Below are 22,493 nucleotides of genomic sequence, written 5' to 3' on the forward strand. Positions count from 1 at the left end.
ATTCCCAATGTGGCTATTTGAACTAAATTTCCTTTCTCTGCAATTTTGTTGTTTGTTTACTTGTTTTGGTTTGGTTTTGAAATAGGGTCTCTCTTTCATGTAGTCTGGGAACTCACTATGTAGATAGGCCAGGCTGGCCTTTAAACTCACAGACATCAACCTGCCACTGTCTAAGAATGCTGGGGGAAGAGGCATGCACCACCATGCCTAGGATTTCTCTGCTCTTAAAGTTGTCTACCAGACAACTTTATAGAGGATGATGGCCAAAGTCTAAGATTTTAGAGGTCCCAGGACCCAGGCTCTGACCCTAACAATCCCCCACACACACCTGAGCATCTCTGCCTGTATGTTATGCTATGAATAGCCATCAGGTGGATGTCTGGGAGACAGGAGCAGAATTTTGAGGAGTTGGAGTGTCAGCAGACAAGACAAGTTGTGGGTCTGACTGGTGGATTCCTGGGCCGAGAAGCTCCCAACATTACCCCTGAGATGCACACCAGGTTCCCCTGGATACCTGGACAAAAGAGGAGCGATCAGATCATGATCGGGGCTGAAGTCTCAGACTCACCCTTTTTTAAGTGAACATTGTCTCCATGTGAACACAGATTCGGATGGGGCTGTCATGCAGGGCCACCCAGCATACACAAGGGCTTGGTTCTCCTTGAATATGGGACAAATCTCAGCATTCTGGGGTAAAGGTAAAGCTATCTGGAAATCTGCCTTTGAAGAACTTCCATCAATTACCCCACCACCCTCTGAGCCCCAGAACAGCAACTGTCAGTCCTGATGTGGCCAATGCTTCTGCAGGAGGGGGGCACCTTTCACACAGACACGGGCACCTGCTCTGCAGAGAATCAAATCAATGGAAAGCTACAACCTCTGATTTCATCTCAACAGCCTATCAAGGACATCCATGTTAGGAGTGAAGCTCTGCCCAATCCTGTTGTATTGAGTTCACCTCAGTAGCTACCCCCATTCCCATCCCTATTTGAAATGTCCCTGAGATTCCATCAAACAGGTCAGGGAGGGCCTCCTTGTGTTTCCATGGAGAACCACTGTCCTCTAGTGGCCAGATGATGAAGAATAATATCCATGGGGAAAGGCTCACAGGCACTCAACTTTATGTCAATTAATCTTTGTGTGTGTGTGATATATAGATAGATAGATAGATAGATAGATAGATAGATAGATAGATAGATAGATAGATATAGATATAGATATAGATATACCTCCATATGATGCTGGGAGAGAATTTGTGCAATTTCTCAGGAATTATCAAAACTCAATTAAAAATAAAAACATGTGTGCCCCATGCAAAGCAACTCATATTCTAGAAGTATATTCAAAGAGTCTGGAGTTTTCCAAGTCTGGTGACAGGAGTGTTTCTTCTAGAAAACTCTACTCTCTACGGACAGGTGGACTGTGTTGCCCTCTCCTGAAGCTATTGGGCTTTTGGCACTGCCCTGCTGCATGGCTGACTTCAAAGGCCAGGCTCTGAGAGGCCTTCTGCTGGGTCACCACCACCATACTGTGGGAACCAGACCCCAGCTGTCCCAGCCGGCAGCCAGCAGAGCATCCCTTGGCAGACCTGAGTCAGCAAGGCTTCAGACCCTTGAGGACCCAGCTGATGGGCAGCCCGTCTGCGTCCTGGAATACAGCTCCACCCATCCGCCCATCCCTCCTGACCTGTCTCCATAATTGTACAGCTGTAGCCAAAATAAACGTGGCCATCAACTGAGGTTGCTAACATTCTTGGTACAATAGTTTAATTAATAGGACAGACGTGAATGACACTCACCACCAAGTTGTACAGAATAACCCAGTTGGTCTCACTGGACACTGATCATGGTTTCTAAAAGGGGCCACTCTGTGACCACAAAGAGGAAAAATGGGCTGGAGAGATGGCTCAGTGGTTAAGAGCACTGACTGCTCTTGTAAAGGACCAGGTTCAATTCCCAGCACCGACATGGCAGCTCACAACCATCCATAACCCCAGTTCCAGGGGATCCAATACCCTCTTCTGGCTTCCATGGGCACTGCACATACGCACTGCATAGAAACACATGCATTCATACATAAAAAATAAGGTAAATTTTTTAAGAACTAAAACATTTTTTAATTATGTAAATGATTACAGTTCTTAACTATGTGATGTGTAACAAGAGTTTATTGTTATATAAATACATATTTACATTAAGCAAATCTCCTCCCACACATCCTTCTATCCCCATAAGTCCCTTTGAACTCTGTTGGTCACTTTTAACTCCCTAGACCGTTTACAGCATATATATTAACATGAATTTTTGTATTTCTATAAAATCTCAGAACCACAAACTTACTCCATTCTTCTTCCTTCCTTCTGGTTTTGAATTGAATTTTTAAGATTTCATTTTTCCTTCAACAAGCCTGAAACTTAATTATGAATGAATTTTAAACTAAGAATGAAGATATGCAAACTTTTACCAAAGTTTTAAAGTTAGTGTGTACTTTTCCCTCAGGTAAGGAATGTTGTGAGAGGTGTTGACATCCTGTAAACCAGAACTGAGACTGCAATATCTGGGGATACAGAAGAGGCACACCATTGCCTGTGGAAGCCCAAAGGGAATAAACACTAGCATGCATAGAAGGAGAGGAGCCCAGCCTGGTCCAAGTGAAAGGCACGATTAAACATGAACACATACAGTTTGCCATTGTCTGTTACCCTGACACTAACCTCAACCTAAATATCCCTAAGGCCACCTAAGCATCACCCTTTCTATACTGACATGTTCCTGGGCACTTGTAAGTGGGTCCTCTGTGTGCCCTTGAGAGTGTGGGTATGAAGACATGGGCACATGTGCCTTTTTGTGCCTTCACCTGTGGTGACAGTGGTATGGGGTTTCCCAGGTATAGGGAATATGTGATCATATACACATGACAGAGTAGGAAATTGGTGCTGGAATGATCCTCAGGGAGCAGGCGATACCTGAATTCAGGCCCTCGAACCTCCTGGTTTGGTTTGAGGAGGACTCTGCTCTTCCCTGGGGCTTTGTGCTCTCATGGCACAAGTATGGTTGCACCCTGGCAGCGTTGTTCTGGGGCCTGCCCCCTCAAAGTCACGTGGCCAGAGATTAAGGGCGAGGAGATGAATTTGTGACATATGCTTTGCCCAAAAAGTGTCAAACATTACTCTTTCTTATGCCTTGAGCAAAGCCATGTTCCCATTTGTAAAGAAGGTTCTAGACCCTATCTGGATTATATGGATTCAATGGAGCCAGATAAGGATCCCTGCAGAGCCCCAGGAAGTGCTGTACATCGAAGAAATCTATCAAGGAGCAGCTTAGGTTCGATCCATTGCACGAAGATCCTTGCAGAGCTGGGACAGAGGCTCATTCCCAGGCCCTCAGCATGGACGTTAGAACAGTGCAAAGAGCCCTCGGCACCCACACCTCCTCCCTGGCTTCTGTTCCTGCACCAGATTCAAGCAGCTCCCTCTAGATCTCTTGGTGGGTTGGGGACACGTAGCCCTAGCAGTGACACCCTCATGGAAGGCCACAGGTATGGACCTTTGCGGACCTGTGTAGCAGCCAGACTTTGTGGGGGATCAGGAAAAAAAGACACGAGTTGCCTTGGGTGACGAGGGAGGTAAGAGCCCCTCTACACAGTGGGATGTCTGGGGTGGCTAGGGTTGAGGACTGAGCCATTACCAGTCACCCTGCTCTTGGGATACCTGCTAGAGGGATGGTACCAGAGACTTCACGTGCAGGTAGAGAAAAACAGAAATCTCCATTGATCTCCTTGGTCCTGAGGAGCACAGGGATTGACAGAAGCTAAAGGGCCCTAGGGGAAACCATCCCCACTACAGCCCAGCCCAGTCTGCCCAGTCCCTCCTCCAAGGGACAGAAAGTGTCTCGAGCCCTGTCCATACAGCTCTACACTCCTGACCACCATGCCCAGCAGCACATGGGCTGGGCAGCCTTTTCCTCATCTAAGGGACACTGCTGTGCTAGTGAAGTGAGGCCAGGCTTCTGACTCTACTTCCCGCCAGCCTGCTCTGCCCGCAGCACCATATACTTTTTTCTGGAGCTGTAGATGGAAAAAGTGCCCCAGGATTTTTATGAGTCTCCAGACTGGGTCAGCCTGAACCACCTGTTGGACTACCTGAGGCTCAACATGCCTTTGACAAACCTAGCCATCTACATCCAGAAACTTGTGTCACAGCTGGAAGAGCAGGAGTCCAAGAACACAATGCCTGAAGCAGATGAGGAGGCCTGGGGTAGGTGCCTGGGAAGGGAGGATGTGGCTTCAGTGATGGGTTCCACCAGGGAATTCTCCAGAAGCTTTGACTTGGAACCAGAGTTGGACACTGTTGTGGAATATTAGTTTAAAGTGTGTTACATTCATTTTTGCTGTGGAATAATTTTTAATGATGCAATGATATGTTGCATTCTTTTATGTTGCATTTAACTCTGTGAAGGTGTGTTACTTTGCCTGTCTAAAACACCTGATTGGTCTCCTAAAGAACTGAACAGCCAATAGGTAGGCAGGAGAGAGAAATAGGTGGGACTGGTGGGCAGAGAGAATAAATAAGAGGAGAGATCTAGGGAAGAGAGCAAGGAGCAAGAAAAGGAAAAGGAGAGGAGGATCCCAGGGGCCAGCCACACAGCCACACAGCCAGCCACAGAGTAAGAAGGAAAGAAAGATATACAGCATAAAGAAAGGTAAAAAGCCCAGAAGCAAAATGTAGTCAAAGAGAAATTGGATAATTTAAGTCAGAAAATCTGGCTAGAAACAAGCCACACTAAGGCCAGGCATTCATAAGTAAAAATAAGACTCCATGTATTTATTTGGGAGCTGAGTGGTGGGCCCCCAAAGAGTAAAAAAACCAACTACAGGACACCAGTCAGGTGAGATGTCCTGTTGTGGGGAGAGGGGAGTAGGGGTTCTCTGGCATGAATAGACTTTGGGTGACCAGCAAGGCCATCTCTGGGAAGCTCACCCCATCATGGAAACTTCTAGGGCACTTCCACTAATGGTCCATCTCTTTCTGCCTTAGACGATGGACTCCTCAGGGAAATAGATCCAGAGGCACCCATGCAGGATGCCTCAGGGATGGCAGAGACTGCATCTGGGACCAACTTCTGTGGCAGGGCCATGGGGAGATCTCACACCCCGAGAGGACACTGAGCTCATGGACCCAGCAGTTAGGGAACCAACTGTGCCAGAAGCCGGACCAGTGCAGCTTCTGACTTTAGATCAGCCTCTGCCCACATCAGCTGATACACGGTCACCTCTAGATGTGGCTGCAGATGTTCCAGCTGCCAGGCAGTGAGGTGCACCAGAGCCCATTTCCCCTCTGCCCTAGGTTGACATATAGTTAGGTAGTGGAATTACCTGCTGAGTTCCACCCAGCACCAGATCCATGCCTAAGTTGTGCTTTCTGTCTTTGAGAAAACATCTCCTTTCGTTTTCTTTTTTGTTGTTTTCTTTGTTGGGTATTATTTAGGTTTTGATATTAATAAAATTTATTGTTTACTCATTTTTAAATATATGGTTCAGAGACATCGTGTCTATTCCCTATGTGATACAATCTACTCATGTCAGCATGTGGATGGCAGCTCAGAGACAAACATGTGGATCATGGAAGGAGGACCCCTGCAGACCATCTAGGAAGCAGGGAAGTCAGTCCACCAATGCGGCAGAAAATGGGCAAATGCCAACAGTGGCCAGGAATATGTGACCGTGAACTGGCAGTCTTGTGCTCGGCGGTGCCCCTAACACTTAGGGACAGAGATTCTGAGCTCAGATAGAGCAGGGCTCAAACTCAGAGGTCTCCACTTTCTCCCCGGGCTTCTGCTCTGTCCAAGTGGACAGCTGGGCCGTGCAGAGAAGGATGAAGTCAGCTTAACTGTAATGGTGCTCCCCTTTCTCACCAGCCCTGAGCCCAGAGCCATGTGGACACACTCACTACACTTTGTGACACTTTGTCCCACCCCACTGAAATTGTTTAAACAGATCATTTTCTTTGTAAGATTTATTTATTTATTGTGTCTACAATGTTCTGTCTGCATGTATGCCTGCAGGCCAGAAGAGGGCGCCAGATCTCATAGATGGTAGTGAGCCACCATGTGGGTGCTGAGAATTGAACTCAGGACCTCTGGAAGTGCTCTTAACCCCTGAGCCATCTCCATAGCCCCAAAACAGATCATTTTCACAAAGAATTGTCAGGCTTTCCCCAAATTCTGGGGGTGACTGACAAATGACAAGGTTGAGCTTATGGAAAATTTATACACCTGTCTTTGGGGAATGGATTGGATGCAGTCTTACTGTTTACTGTGTACAGCCCACCACCCACAGGATAAAGCCAGAGATCGCCATCAAAAATGGCTCCCGGCAGTCCTCATCCTGGGCATATGAGACCTTTCTGCCATTTAGAGACACTGAGTGGAGTCAGGGGCCTTTCAGGGTGTAGGGCAGCTCATTTGGGCTCTGATGAGGGAGACACACACACACACACACACACACACACACACACACACACACAAATCAATGGCCACCCAGGCTTGGGGAAAGGTTATATATTTCAGGCTAATCCACACCTCACCAAGAAGAAGTGAGCTGTACATGTCATCTAGTTACCAGAGCTGGGTGTTCAATGTCTCTGGGGACTGAAGACCCACTAGCTAGGCTGAGAGAACCCCCCCCCCCAGGCTGCAGGCTGGGGACAGGCTTCCTGGTTGAACAATGGAGGCCTGAACAGCACAGAGAACAGAGAGGGACAGCAGCCAGAAATAATGGCAGCAGTGCTCTGGCTGCCGTCCCTACAGAAGGGGAAAGGGAACTAGTCCATCAGCAATGTGTGCAGCAAATCCTGAAGAATCCACAGAACACTATTAGAGCTAGTAAGTGAATTCAACAAAGTCGCAAAGGAAACGCCAGCACACGTCACGTGAAATGGACTTGCCATACAGCCTTACACCAGCCATACGCAAGGAGGAAAATAAGCAGATGTGGCCATTCAAACAGCCATCAACTCTGTTACTGCCTTGTCCCCTGCTCTCCACAGTGAACCTAATGTTCTCTCCAGAAATACTGAAAGAAATGTAAACAATGGGTAAGAAATTATAGCATGTAGCTAAAAAGACAAGTTAAGTCGACAGATGCAGAAACAGCAGTTTCCTGGGTCCAAGAACCATACCTTTTTAAATTGGTGATGTTGGAATCAATCTGCACATGCCCTGCAAACACTATGGGCAGCAGTGGGGACGTATATGTCGGTGTCCCTGTGCAGGTCTGATGTACCCCGAAAACAATACAGATCAGTGCCAGGGAGAGAGATGCCTGTCGGCACGCTGCCCGCTGAGAAAGCACAGGGGCCGGATATGGAATCCAGCATTCATATTCTTAAAAAATGGCGTGCTTGTGTGCATCTCTTACCCTATATGCTGGAAGGTTGTTGTTTTCAACTTGATACAAGGTAGGGTCAGTTGGGAAGAGGGAACCTTAGTTGAGAAAATGCCTCCATCAGATTGGCCTGTAGGCAAGTCTGTGGAGCACTTTCTTGATTAATGCTTGACTTGGGAGGGACAGTCCTCTGTGGGTGGTGCCACCCTTGCGCTGGTCATTTTGGGTGACATAAGAAAGCAAGCTGGGCAAGCCATGAGGAGCAAGCCAGTGAGCAGTGTTCCTCCATGGCCTCTGCTTCAGTTCCTGCCTCCGGGTTCCTGCCTTCAGCTCCTGCCCTGACTTCCCTTCATGATGGACTGTAACCTGTAGATGAAATAAATGCCTGCTTTTCCAAAGTTGTTTTTGGTCATAATTCTTCTTCTTCTTCTTCTTCTTCTTCTTCTTCTTCTTCTTCTTCTTCTTCTTCTTCTTCTTCTTCTTCTTCTTCTTCTTCTTTAATACATTTATTTATTTATTTAACATCCCAGCCACAGCTTTCCCTCCCTCCTCTCCTCCCAGTCCCCCTCCCTGCCCTACTTCCTCTCTAGTCCCACCCCTCAATCCATTCCTCCTCCATTTCTGTTTAGGAAAGGGTAGGTCTTCCATGGGTATCAACAAAACAAGGCTTATCAAGTTGCAGTGAGACTAAGCACCTCCCCACGTATGGCAAGGCGACCCAGCATGGGGAGTAGGGTCTCAAAAGCCGGTAAGAGTCAGAGACAGCCCCATTTCCCGTTGTTAGAAGTCCCACAAGAAGACCAAGCCACACCACTGTACCATACATGCAGAGGACCTTGGTCAGTTCCAGGCAGGCTTCCGGGTTGTCGGTTCAGTCTCTGTGAGCTCCTATGGGCCCAGGTTAGTTGGTTCTGTAAGTTTTCTGTGGAGTTCTTTCCCTGTATATAGGAGGGCTACTGAATTTTTTTTAGTTAATCTTGTATCCAGCCACTTGACTAAAGGTGTTTATCAGCTGTAGGAGTTCCCTGGTAGAGGTTTTTTGGTTTGGGGGGTTTTTGTTTGTTTGTTTGTTTGGTTGGTTGGTTGGTTGGTTGGTTGGTTTTTGGTTTTTGGATTTTTCAAGACAGGGTTTCTCTGTGTAACAGTCCTGGCTGACCTGGAACTCACTTTGTAGACCAGGCTGGCCTCGAACTCACAGAGATTCACCTGCCTCTGCCTCCCAAATGCTGGAATTAAAGACATGTGCCACCACCGCCCAGCGCCTGTTTTGAGGGTCACTTATGTATAGTATCATATTGTCTGTGAAAAATGATACTTTGACTTCTTTTCCAATTTCTATCCCCTTGATCTCCTTTTGTTGTCTTATTGCTGTAGCTAGAACTTCAAGTACTATATTGAATAGATATGGGGAGAGTGGACAGCCTTGTCTTGTTCCTGATTTTAGTGGTATTGCTTTGAGTTTCTCTCCATTAATTTGATGGTGACTGTCAGCTTGCTGTAAATTGCCTTTATTATGTTTAGGAATGTTCCTTGTATTCCTGATTTCTCCAAGACCTTTATCATGAAGGGGTATTGGATTTTGTCAAAGGCCTTTTCAGCATCTAAGGAGACTGTCGTGTGGTTTTTTTTTTTTCTTTCAGTATATTTATATGATGGATTACATTGACAAATTTTCATATGTTGAACCATCTGGGATGAAGCCTACTTGGTCATGGTGGACATTCTTTTTGATGTATTCTTGGATTTGGTTTGCTAGTATTTTCTTGAGTATTTTTTGCATCAATATTTATGAGTTTCTTTGTTGAGTCCTTGTGTGGTTTGTGTATAAGGTTGACTGTGGGCTCATAGAAAGAATTTGGCAATGCTCCTTCTCTTTCTATTGTGTGGGAATAATTTGAAGAGTATTAGTATTAGCTCTTCTTTGAAAAATCTGGTAGAATTCCAGGTTAAAACAGTCTGGCCCTAGACTTTTTTGGTTGGAAGACTTTTAATGACTGTTTCTATTTCCTTAGGGGTTATTGGTCTATTTAAGTTGTTTGTCTGATTTTGATTTAATTTTGATATATAGAATCTACCAAGAAATTTGTCCATTTCTTTTAGAGTTTCCAATTTGTAGAGTATAGGTTTTGAAGTATGACCTACTAATTCTCTTGATTTCTTTGGAGTCTGTTGTTATGTCCCCCTTTCCATTTCTGATTTTGTTGATTTGGATATTCTCTGCCCTTTAGTTAGTTTTGTTAAGTGTTTATTTATTGTGTTGATTTTCTCAAAGAACCAACTCTTTGTTTCATTGATTCTTTGTATTACTCTCTTTCTTTCTGTTTTATTGATGTCAGCCCTCTGTTTGATTATTTCTTGCCATCTACTCCTCTTAGGTGTGTCTGCTTCTCTTTGGTCTAGAGTTTTCAGGTGTACTGTTAACACTGCTTTCATTGTGTCCCATAAGTTTGGGTATGTTGTGCCTTCATTTTTATTGAATTCTAGAAAATGTTTAACTTCTTTTTTCATTTCTTCTCTGACCTGGTGGTAACTCGGTAGAGAGTTTTTCAGTTTCCATGAGTTTGTAGGCTTCCTGTTGTTGATGAAATCCAACTTTAATCCATGGTAGTCTGATAAGATACATCAGGTAATTTAAATTTTTTTTTTTTTTGTATCTCTTGAGACTTGCTTTGTGATCAAGTATACAGTCAATTTTGGAGAAGGTTCCATGTGGTGCTGAGAAGAAGGTACATTCTTTTGTGTTTTGTTTCTTGGTTTCTCTCTCCTCTCTGGTCTTCTGGTCTAAGTGGCCAAGGGTTATGGTGGCTAGTGTGTCTTCAGATCAGGTACAGTGTCTGCTCTAGGGTTTTGGGCACTAGCATTCCCTAGATCTGGCCTGGCCTCTGGTAAAGCCAAAGTCTTCTTCTGAAGTTGTAGACCAGGATATGGAGCCTAGGGGAGAGGGTACAGCTTTTGGTGCCTAGATCTGGTCTGGTCTCTGGGATCCCTAGGACCAGCCTGTGCTCCGGTAAAGCTAAAGTCTTCTTCCAAAGTTGTAGGCCTGGGGTCTCTAAATCCAGCCTGGCCTCTGGTCCAGTGGAAGTCTTCTTCTCAAGTTATAGACCAGGATATAGAGCCTGGTGTGTGTGTGTGTGTGTGTGTGTGTGTGTGTGTGTGTGTGTGTGTGTGTGCAGTCTGGGGTTGTTGGGCAGGCTTAAAGGGGTTTTGTGGGCAGTGGCAGTATCTTACCTGGGGCTCCTAGAAGCAGTCTGACCTCCCACAAGGCTACCGGGGTTGTAGGCCCTAGTATGGAGCCCAAGGGAGGGGTGTAGTCTAGGGTTTTTGGGTGGTTTTAAGAAATGTTAGCTAGCAGTGGGCAATGTATCTGGGGTTCCTAGATCCTGCCTGGCCCCTGATAAAGCAAAAAACTTCTTTCAATGTAGTAGGCCCTAGTATGGAGTCCAGGGGTGGGGGTGCAGCCTGGGGTTGTTGGTCAGGCTTAAAGGGCAGTGGTGGTTTAGCAGTGGTGGATGGTGTCTTCCCTTGGGTCCCTAGGACCACTCCAACTTCCAGTAAAACTGCCAGGGCTGTGGGCCCTAGTGTGGAGCCCAAGGGAGGGAGGTCTTTGGTCAGTATTCTATCACAGCAAGAGAAAACTAAGATACCCTAGGAGATAGCTGGGTCCACAGAGCTCACTGGTCATTCTGTCTTGTCAACTGGTGAGCACCAGAGTCAGTGAGAGAACATGACTCAATAAAAACCAAGAGTAGAGGGATTAAGGAAGACACATGATGTCAAACTCCTGATGAACACAAACACACACGCACACACATATGCATAAACATGCACACACTACATACCTACACATGTGCACAGACACAAATATAACACACACACACACACACACACACACACACACACACGCACGCATGCACACACACCACATTCATGCCATGCCCACAGAGGCTGGAAGAGGGCCCTGATTCTACTGAGCAAGAGTTGCGGATCATTGTGAGCTGCCAGGTGGGTGCTGGGAACCGAACCTGGGTCCTCTGCAAGAACAGCAAGTGCTCTTAACCACTGAGCCATCTCTTACACATCACATTTAACTATAGTTTATTTAAATTATTTTCTGACTTCCATGAGGATGATTCTATTTTTCCAGCGTCTCTCTAGGAAACCAATGCTTCACTTCTAAGGAAGCAAGAATGTGCTGGCTGCTTTTTGTCACTGATGTCCTTTAGTGAGACAAGCCATCTGTATGGTTTCATCCTTGGAAACTTTTGAGACATGAGCAGATTACAAATACATCAGCAGGCCTTAGAGTGATCGTTATAGTTACGTCCATCAGGTGGCATTTGTCTCCCTAATGTCTGAGAGGAGAACTGTCCCGCAGTAACAGCAAATTTGCCTCTTCCTTCTTTCTGTTCCACGGGAATTTTCTTTATATATTTTGAAGCACTATTCCATTGTGAATATAAACAAAGTCATTTTAGGCCAAGTCAGAAGCAACGCTTATGGCTTTGTGGGAAGCTAGCCTCTGTGTTCCTTTCTCTCCGCCTCTTGACCCAGTGGGAGATGCTGCCAACACACGCTGCTAACTGCTGCTGGGGCCAATCCCCCTCCACCTCCACGAGCTGTGATGACAGCCACAAAGATCACTTGTTTGAGAGCCAAATGCGAGTGGCCAGGGCCCGGGAACACACAATAGGTTACTACAAATACCAGGTCACAGTGTTGTAACACTTGGTGATGTTCTTTTTTTTTGGGGGGGGGGGGTTCGAGACAGGGTTTCTCTGTGTAGCTTTGCGCCTTTCCTGGGACTCACTTGGTAGCCCAGGCTGGCCTTGAACTCACAGAGATCCGCCTGGCTCTGCCTCCCGAGTGCTGGGATTAAAGGCGTGCGCCACCACTGCCTGGCTTGGTGATGTTCTTATAGTGACATCAAAGAAAGCAATTAAACAAGACACTTGGATGACACACTGGTAGGAACACCACTTGCTGGGCAGCAGCAAGGTGGGGGAGCCCCAGGGTGGGGGTGTGCTGCCACAGCCTTCATAGGGTATCAGGTGCCGTTCTTAGCCTTTGGTTGGTAGACTTCACAACCTGCAGACCACTGTGGGAGCTCAGGGTCAACCTTCCTGGATTCCCCGCCCTTGAGGCAGACGTGCAGGCCCATGATGGCAGAAGTTCCTGGAAAGAATCTCAGAAGATACAGATGTGCTGGGCGTCAAATCCCCACCCACCCACGGGAGAGGTGTGGCCCGAGTTGAGATTTGGTCTTTTTATAAGCCCTCCTCCACCATATCCTGGGCCCTGCTTCTATCCAAATCAAGTGATGTCAATATGAACTGTGGGAATGGACCAGAGCGAAGGCAAAGGGGCCTGGTGACTTCCTTTCCAGAGCCTGTAGGTAGGCACCTGCTTGCTTCGGGGCATTAAACCTCATCAGCTCACTCCAGTTCTGAATAAAAACAACAAATACAACTAAAAAAATACAACAAAAAAAAAATACAACTAACTCCAGAAATATTATTTTTTCTTTTGTTATTCCTTTACTTGTGTATGTCTGCCACATGTGTCCAGGTGCCCAAGGACTCTAGAAGAAGGTGACAGGTGGTTGTGAGCTGTCTGATGTGGGTGCCGGGAACTGAACTTGGATCCTCTGGAAGAGCAGCAAGTGCTCTAAATGGCTGAGGCCTCTCTCCAGACCCCAGATATTCATATTACATCTATTCATTTACTTATTTCGTGTGGGGAGACATCCATGCTATGGTCACATGTTGGGGTCAGAGAACAGCTTACAGGAGTCAACATGTAGGTCCCAGAATCAAACTCAGACTGGCTGCTATGTTTGGCAGCAAGTGTTCTTAACTGCTGAGGCATCTCACCGGCCTGAAATATTCTTGAAGCAAGACAAATTCTCAGAGGGAAAATCAGAACTCATCTCCTGGAGTCCATAAAAGTATCATTCATTTGCTGCTTCATTTGTGGAACGACTCACATAAATCTTTGCTTATTTTTACATTGATGATGTTGTTTTCTGGGGCTGGGGATGTGGCTTAGTGGTACAGAGCCCATCTAGCTTGGCTTGAAGTCCCGGTCTGGATCCCCAGAACAGGAAAGCAAGAAAGCTAAGTAACCTAAAAACGAACATATAAAATGTGTTTCGGGCTGGTGAGGTGGCTGGAGAGTGGCCAGATGGTATGAGTGTGATCCCCAGAGCTCAAATGCTGAAAAGAGACAGACAGCGCACGCGCGCGCGCACACACACGTAATAACACATAGCATAAGTATAACAATAAATTAAAGTACAATTGTTTATACAAAATCATTCTAACCAGGCTCTTACAACAATGTAACAAAAAAGTACACTGCCTTTTTATAGCTTTGGTTTTTTTGTTTTTGTTTTTGTTTTTTAAAAAACCAAAAGTTCCAGAGATAAGCTCTGAAGTTTTGAGAGAGGAATAGTTCCAGCGACTTACAGCATAGTACAACTGTGACTTTGAAAAATTTCCAAGACAATGGCTAGCGCTATTTCTAAAATTGAAACAAAGCACAGGTCACTATCACTCAGGTCCCACGAGTGGATTTTCTTCCACAGTAGACAGTCTCTGAGGACTTTGTCAAAAGAATTTATTTCTTACACTGAACATTTAAAGATTAAGGTTCAAAGAGTCACAGGAATTTTGTTTGTTTATTTGATTGGTTAGTTTTGGCTTTTGCTTTTGTTGGTGGTAGTAGTTTTGTTTTGTTTTGTCTTGTTTTTTTTCTTTTGGTCTTTCAAGACAGGGTTTCTCTGTGTGGCTCTGGCTGTCCTAGAACTTGCTCTGTAGACCAGGCTGGCCTCGAACTCACAGAGATCCGCCTGCCTCTGCCTCCCGAGGAGCTGGAATTAAAGGCGTGCGCCACCATGCCTGGCCATAGAAACATTTTTTAGGAGGCAGTGTGAGAATGAACTAGACAACCAGGTGACAGACACCACTGTGCACAAGTGGCCTCTTGGAGTGCACACAGTCAGATCACCAATTAGGGCTGCTTTCGTCAGCAGGGCCAGGGCTCCTACTATGTGTGTGTCCTACTGCAGCCATGTTACAGAGATTAAGCCAGTTAAGTTCCCTGAGCGAAGTGTTTTCTGAAAAACCACAGAAAAGGAAGGCTACTATCAAGCACATTACTCAGAAGTCGCTGGGAGCCACAAGGAATGTCACACCTGCACAACTTCAAATATAAGACTTGTGAGAGTCCAAAGGATGTGTTGCCCTCTGCAGACCATCAGAAGAGTGAGGAGAAGGTGAATGTCTGAAGACTGTTGCTCTTTCCCAGGAATGAGCCCCGGGAGGCAGGAACCCAACTCTTCCCAGTTTCAATGATGCGTTCTCTCTGCTGTTAAGGCAGAAATCTCACTTTTTGACTTTTCCTTGTTACTGGAGTCTGAACTCGGCGTCCTGTTCACAATAGGAGACCCCTTAACTGCTGAGTTATGTCCCCAACTCTCCTCACTTTTCCTAAGGCCCTCCTGGTCTGGTGCCACCTCAGCCACCAATCCCAGGATACAGGTGGCTCGGGGCTAACAGCACCGCTTCAAGTTCTAGCCTCCCAGGCATCCCTCCTTCCCTGTTCCACAGGCTCCCTGTCATCTAACCCTCATGAGTCCTTGGCCTCTTCTCTTTCCTGGAATCAGGTGGTAAATGAGAAGCTGCCTAGGACACCTGGCCCAGGTGGTAGAGGGTTTAATCCACTTACGAATCTCCACAAAGCTCATAACGGGGTGTGTTTGCAGTAAACACTGCCAGAAGCCTATTGGAATTTAAAGAGGGCTGAGGAAAACCTTAAACACAGGAATGGACTTGTCCAGAGGTTGACTGACAGAGGAGAAGGGACCCCGGAGTCTCTCTGTGGAGCCAGGATGTGCCTAGTTCTGTTCCACATCCCACATGCCTGAATAAGCAGCTCTAGACACAGCTTGACAAAGATGGATGCCTGACCTGAAGCAGGAACAAGTGGCCCTGGCCCTCAGCCCAGAATTGTCACCAGGAATGTGTCCAGGAATGGTTGTAGCTTGCTTTCTACAGATCAATTCACTTTAAAGGAAGAATGGAGGAGAAAGGCTATTATTTTTAAAGGGCCACAGCGAATCTCCAGGGTTACAATTATCATCCCAAGTGGCAATTACTCCAGACTTTACTGTTTTGTTGATTTGATATCTCTGTATGTTAAATTTTCTTAAAACAGGCAGAGTGTCTAATTTCAAGCTGGCAGAATGGTAAAGGAGAGAGACCAAGAGGCAGAAACCAGGCTTTCAAAAATATTATTACTGAGTTTACGTAAAAATAATCTCAACAGTGGTGGTGGCGCACACCTTTAATCCCAGCACTCGGGAGGCAGAGGCAGGCGATCTCTGTGAGTTCAAGGCCAGCCTGGTCTACAGAGCAAGTTCCAGGACACAGGGAAACCCTGTCTTGAAAAACACAAGGGGAAAAAAGTCTCTTGGGGCTTGAGAAATTGCTCAGAAGATAACAGCACTGGCTGCTCTTCCCAAGGACCTGGGTTCAGTTCTCAGCACCCACAAGGTGTCTCACAACCGTTTGTAACTTGAGTTCCAGAGGCTCTGACACCCTCTTCTGACCTCCTTGGGTACTGCACACACATGGTACACAGACATACATACAGATAAAATATTGTTTTAAGAAAAATCTCTTGAATCTCATTTAGTTTATACCTGGATATGTTCTGCCCAGCATGGCAGCCAGCAGCTGGGTGCGGCTTTTAAATATAAGTGGGTTAAAATTAAGTACATCTAAAGGTTAAGTTTCCCAGCTGTACTCAACCTTCAAATGCTCAGCAATCACAGAAGCTGAAGTGTAAGGACACGGGCAAGTTTCAAACCAGAAACTTCCATCAGGAAGTCTTCTGTTTCCTCAGTGATCAATAAGCAGAAACTAAAGCTGATCAAGCTTTTCTTTTCTCTCTTTCTTCTTCTTTTTTTTTTAACATAATTCTTTATTCTTTGGGAATAAATTCACATCATGCACCCCAATCCCACTCATCTCCCAGTCGCTCCATATCTGCCCCTCACCCCTACAGTCCCCCCAAATTAATCAAAAACAAAACCAACAACAACAACAGAAACACCCACCTTGCTCCTCCATCTTTCCAACCCCTCTTCATTCATCCCAGTGGCACCAGGAACTACAGTGTGTCACGCAGTACACCCTGTTGTCCGATCAGTGTCGTGTGCAAACGCTCACTGCAGTGAGTCATTGGTCTGGTTCAAGGTCTCTGGCACACCATCATCACTGGACCCTCACTGAAACTCCTCTCGGATGTCCTGTTGTGGCCAGGAGTAGTGGAGATCCTGTGGTTAGGTTTGGCCAGATCAGTCCCTTCACACACTCCAGCAGGTCGTAGATGGGGTAGATGTTAGGATGCGGGTCTGGGTGGTAGCTGAGCTGGTTGGCCTGGGCCACTGGACTTGCCCCCTCAGTCGAGGGGCAGATCCAGATCTCCTATGCCCATTCTATTGGGGCCATCTCTCCCAAGTGTAGGGGCCAGCTCCCCAGCTTCAGTGTCCAGAGAGGGGCAGGGCCAGCTATCCCAGGGCCAGTGAGGGGCAGGGCTGGCTTAGCATGGCCCTCGGACTTCAACACTGATTGGTTCCTGTTACCCCCTGTGGTAACATGGGCCATGGACGTTATCACAGACCCCAGCTGCAGCAGGAACACGAACCTAGACATGCCCTTGGCAACAGCTCGGTTACCATGGCTCCAGTGGCAGCACAGGCCACTCAGATCAGTATGGCCCTGGCGGCAGCAAGGCCCTCGGACACCAACATGGTCTCAGGTGGCTGTTCAGACCCTGGGCATCCACTCAGAGCCACGCCCTTCACCCACCCACCCCCACCTCCCACCCCCTGTCACGGCAACAGGAGTCATGGACATCAACCCAGACCCTGGCTGCTGCTGGGCCACAGACCCAAATGTGACCCATGGTAGCAGCCAGGGCCTGGAGGACACCACGGCCACCCAGATCGTCATGATACTGGTGGCGGCACAACCCTCAGACACCAACATAGCCACAGGTTGCAGCCCAGACTCCAGCCATCCATGTGGCCTTTGGTGGTATCACAGGGCATGGACATCAACATAGAACCCGGCTGTGGTAGGACCATGGATCCAGACATGGTCCTTGGTAGCAACCTGGGATTAGATGTCACCATGGCCCCAGTGTCAGCACGGCCCTTGGACACCAAAATGGCCACAGGTGGCGGCCTGGTATCCCCTTGGCCTTGGTGGCAACATGGGTCATGGACATCAACACAGACCCAGACATGGCCCTAGGCAGAAGCCCGTGTCCTGACACCACTCTGGTCCCAGGTGGCAAGCAGGCCACCAACATCAGCCCATTCCTCACCACACTCGCTTCTTCGGAACTGCCTCTTTACACAGCACATGAACCATTCCACCTCTCTTTCTCTCCATTCCTCCACCATATACTTGCTCATCATAATGGCACCCATCCATCAGGTGCCTTCTGGATGCTTTAGACAGGTCTGACCATGTGGACCCAGGCTGCCCTGTGGGTGTCTTTCCCTGCCTCCTGGTCCAGCTCTTCAAACAAGTCATCTGGCCACTCTAGACTAAACATTTTCTAGCTAAAGTTGTAGATCCAAAATAAGCATGGTGCATTATCATGAAAAAATCACTAGTTGTTAAGTGGTCTATTTTGAAAAATATAGAATTTAAAATGCAAGCTTGGAAAAACTAAGCGTGTGCTGCCGGAACTCTGTAGTCTGACAATATCTTCCTTGCCATATTTCATTTTTCTTGCAGAAAAAAAAGCAATCTTTATTCTACACATCCTCAATAGTTTTTCATTACCAAAACCTAATGAGAGTGCACACACATGCACACATGCATGCACATACAGACACACATATACATACAAATATATACATATATACAGACACATGCACACACAGACACACATTTACACATACACACATATATACATATATGCAGACACAGGCATACATACATGTACACATACATGCATACACATATACACACGTGTGTGTGCACACACTGTATTCATGGAGCCTGCCTGCACTCTGTAGCCCACTGTTCCTGCACCACACCTCTGTCCCTGAGCTGGGACTGTCTTTGGAGAGGCTCCCCATCCTTTCACATCCATCCTTGGGTGGCCTCACTTGGCCTTTCCTAGTATGTACTACTTAAACCTAAGTATTAACAGTAATGTATAATACAAAAGACTGCGCAGCTTTGGGCAAGTTGCTTCACCTCTCTGTGCATCCGTTTCCTTATCTGTGATGGGAGAGCATATCAGTACATCCCTCATGGCATTGCTGAAATGATTACCTGAGATCTGGGCACTTCATTCACGGACGAATGGAATCAGTGTTGGTAACTGACAAGCCCTGGGGAAGCAGCAGCGTGGACAACGCCAATGCAGCAGTGGTAAGACCAACCAAGGAATGTGGCGTCCAATGGTAAGACCAACCATGGAATGTGGCGTCCAGGCAGATATGTGTCCGTTCAGGAATTCCTGGACCTAGAATGGGTCTACGCCTGATAGAAAATAAGGGAAATGCATTTACCCACCTGACCCATAACCTGTCTGCACCGTGCATCTTAAATATTTATCACGCCTGTCTCACCTGCTGTTGAGATGGGTTCTTGGAGCATGCTCAGTTTAGCAAATCAGAACTTGCAGGCTCAGAGAGGAAAAGGCCAGCTGAGCACGAGGCGACATGACAGCAGTGTGTTTAGGTCCTGGGCTCCCATCCTACCTCATCCTAGAGAGATGGGGTGCACATCTTATCTGCACACATTAGGAGGGCGAGGAGAGTCACATCACCACCTGTGGTTGGGACCAGAACCTCACAAAAAGAGAGCAGCTCCAATAAGAACCATTTTGAGTACTTGGAACGTGGTCTCTGGCATCAAGCATTTCTAAAGGACACTGCCTGAAACAGTGTCAGGATCTGAAGGCTGAAGAGGCCTCCTGAAAACACCAGGCACAATCCAGAAAAGCTTCCCCGGGGTCTGCTCGCTGCTTCTGGATACTGCTCTTTCTGGACTCTAAGTCACAGGGCCATGAAGCTGGTGTGAAGGTGGGTGAGATGGCACAGTCCCAGACCCTTCAGGATTCAGTGTAAAACACCAGAGGTGGTCTTCTGACACAGGCTTACCAAGGTGTCCCCAAAAAATCACTACCAAGCTAGACTGAAGGCAAAGTGTGTGTGTGTGTGTGTGTGTGTGTGTGTGTGTGTGTGTGTGTGCATACACATGCATGTATGTGAACTCCTGTGAACACCACTGCAGGACTAGAGAAGCCAGGTGTGGATGGACAGAAGATAGCTGGATAGATGGTGCCCAACTAGAATATTCAGCTACTCACAGACTGCTCGTGAGCAGGGACAGAAGAAGACTACTCTCTGCAATGTCCGCGGCTCTCATTGCCAAGGTGCTTTCTATCTGAGGGACATCAGATAGAGGGTAACAGTGGCACAGAACTCATGGCAGCTCAGTTCAGTTGTGCTTGACAAATAGAAATGCCTTGAAAACAGTAACCAGAGTGAAGCAGAAATCTACAAGCTGATTTTGACAGTCGTCTCTATGGGCTGCTTGGCACTGAGGTGGCATAATGACTCCAAAGGGTCCCGATGATGCAGAGACATCAACGTCACTAGCAACCTTATATGATGCTGGAATTCAGCAAACTAGTGCCCATCAGAAACACCTGGAGTGCTACCCCTGGATAGTGGGGCCCCACTCCGAGTTCTCAGCAGTAAGTCCGAGAGCAGGCTGGAGAATCTACTGGAGTCTGTTCCCATGAAATGCTGTTGGTGGTGATGGTGATGGACCACTCTCTAAAACCCACTATTCTGCAGAACAGAGAGTAACCAGCAGTGCTCTCTACCCAGTAAGTATTCTGTTAGTGAATGATGGTTCCCATTTTGATGACTTGGTGTCAGGAAATGTTTAGATGAAGAAAAAAAAAAAGGCAAGGAACAATGAATCAGTGAAAATAACCAGAAATACACAAAATAAAATCTGAAATAAATGATTTAGGTAATTGGGGTTGTTTTACTTGAAGGTGAAAGCAATAACAGCCAACAAATTTTTTTCAAAGATTTGTTTTATTTTTAATTTTGTGTATGTGTGAGGTCTGTGTGTGGGTATGTGAACATGAGTGCAGTGCCTAAGAGACCAGAAGAGGGCACCCAACCCCTGGAGCTGGAGTTATAGGTGATTGTGAGCCAACTGACAGACTCTGGGAATGAACTCCGGTCCTTTGGAAGAGCTGTATATGACCTTAACCACTGAGCAATCTCCCCAGCCAACCTCAACACATCTTTTTCTAACACAAAAATGTGATCATAACTCCTGGGATTCGGAGGTGTCTCTGTACCTCCAGATGCTAGGTCCAAACGAAACAGAATTCTAATGCAATGAGAAAAACCTGGGCTTGAGGGTATTACAATATTGCTACTCATAATTATAGGAGAGTTCACAGCTTCTGTTTAAAATACCTTGACTGAGATGATTCATGTTTGATTTGGAAAAGTCGACTTTATTGGTTTCCTTCCAAGTACTAGATGATATGAAATTCAAGAATAAATTTATTGTGGTTCAAATGGCCCTAGAAGGAGGATACAGGTTGGTCAGAAGCAACTGTCTCAGGGTCTACCCCAATGACTTCATGACATCTATAGAAGAATGGCCACAGTCCCTCCCTGTGGGAAAAGTTTACATTTTCAGCCACTCAAGTAAGACTCCCCTAGACTCAAAACATGTTTGGTTGAGAAATGCAACTCCAAGCCTTACTGAAATTTCTGTAATCTTTTTGTTCTTTGGTTTAGTGTTTAAAATATTCTACTTAAAATGATCTGTCCAAAGAGCCAAATGCCAAGATAATCTGTGCCCAAGTACATATTTTCATTTCTCCTCTAAACTTATTTTCAAGTAAAAAGTCTTTCATTGGTGACCAACTTTAGAATCTGATTTGAGAGAGGAGGAGGACGAGGAGGGAGGGGGAGGGGAAGAGGGAGGGGGAGAGGAAGGGGAGGGGGAAGAGGAGGAGAAGAAGAAGAAAAGAGTCTTGCTATGTAGCCCAGGCTAGCTTTAGACTCCAGACTCTCCTGCTTCAGTGTCCCAGGCCTGTGCTTTCATACTGGACTTGGAATCTAGAAAAAATTGATCAGATTCCAGCCTGGGCTACATAGCAAGATGCTGTCAGAAACAAAAACAAACCTAAATCACTTTTTAAAATATTTTCTACAAAGGAGATATTTCAGTTGTGTGCTGGCATTCACCTCAGCGACTTACTCTAACCTATTTCTGTCTGAGAAAATAAAATGTAAAATTCTCATCTCTTTGGACAGGAAGAAAGCACGGGAGATGAAATGTTTTGGGTTAAGGTTAATAGAATTTCTAATGCTGCAACAGAAAAGGTTACAGATAAATGTCAAATGGAAGTGAGATTGTTCCACATGCCTTTGATGTCCCTATTGAGAAAAATTGCTTTGTGGGGAGTTCAGTCTGAGTGCTGAGCCCAGAGGGCAAAGGTTTTCATCTGAGTTCCCCCAAGATGAATCCATGCATACACACACAAACCACTCACGTCATAAGAGAACTGCCCTGGAAAAATGGAAGGGAGGGGCATCTGCAGGTGGGAACACTACATGGAGTTTCTAGAAATTACTGCCTTCAGACCATGCCAATTAGAGCTTAAACAGCAAGATACTGACATGGAACTCATACAGTTCCAGTTTTCATAGCTACATATTAGGAAACTCCAGAAAAGGTTTAAAGTTCGTGTCCTTTGGACACACTCTGTTAATTCACTAACACTCATGAGAATAAACACTTTAAACACATGTATTTGTTGATTGATATTTGTGTGTAATATTTATATTTTGCAAATGCTGAAAATTTGACATTTTCTTTGTGAGGCTTCACAGTGTCACTCATAGACGTTCACTACCAGAATCCCTCGGGAGTTAGTAAAACACTCAGCCATGCCCAGGATACAGGGGCCAGAATCTGAATTTTTAACAAAATTCTTAGGGGATTCATATGCTATGCCTCTTAAATACAGAACATTCT

At 46.2% G+C, this 22,493-nt stretch overlaps 1 protein-coding gene across 1 annotated transcript; it reads left to right on the forward strand.

The window, feature by feature from the left end:
• The first annotated feature begins 667 nt into the window (after nt 1-667).
• LOC131897943 (ral guanine nucleotide dissociation stimulator-like) lies at nt 668-5,311 on the forward strand. The gene is made up of 4 exons (XM_059248974.1): nt 668-698; nt 1,251-1,318; nt 4,072-4,248; nt 5,099-5,311. Exons 1-4 carry the CDS (start codon nt 668-670, stop codon nt 5,309-5,311), a joined length of 489 nt encoding a protein of 162 aa, XP_059104957.1.
• Nucleotides 5,312-22,493: the final 17,182 nt, after the last annotated feature.

The sequence above is a fragment of the Peromyscus eremicus genome, chromosome 23, assembly GCF_949786415.1.
Source record: "Peromyscus eremicus chromosome 23, PerEre_H2_v1, whole genome shotgun sequence".
Classification (NCBI taxonomy): Eukaryota; Metazoa; Chordata; class Mammalia; order Rodentia; family Cricetidae; genus Peromyscus; species Peromyscus eremicus.

Bases quoted from the DNA above. Each gene is read 5' to 3' on its own strand.
- LOC131897943 (XM_059248974.1), top strand. From the start codon at position 668: ATGGGACAAATCTCAGCATTCTGGGGTAAAG. The intron at 699-1,250 runs GTAAAGCTATCT...ATGCTGGGAGAG, and splicing joins CTCAGCATTCTGGGGTAAAG to AATTTGTGCAATTTCTCAGG. The intron at 1,319-4,071 runs GCAACTCATATT...CTGGAGCTGTAG, and splicing joins ACATGTGTGCCCCATGCAAA to ATGGAAAAAGTGCCCCAGGA.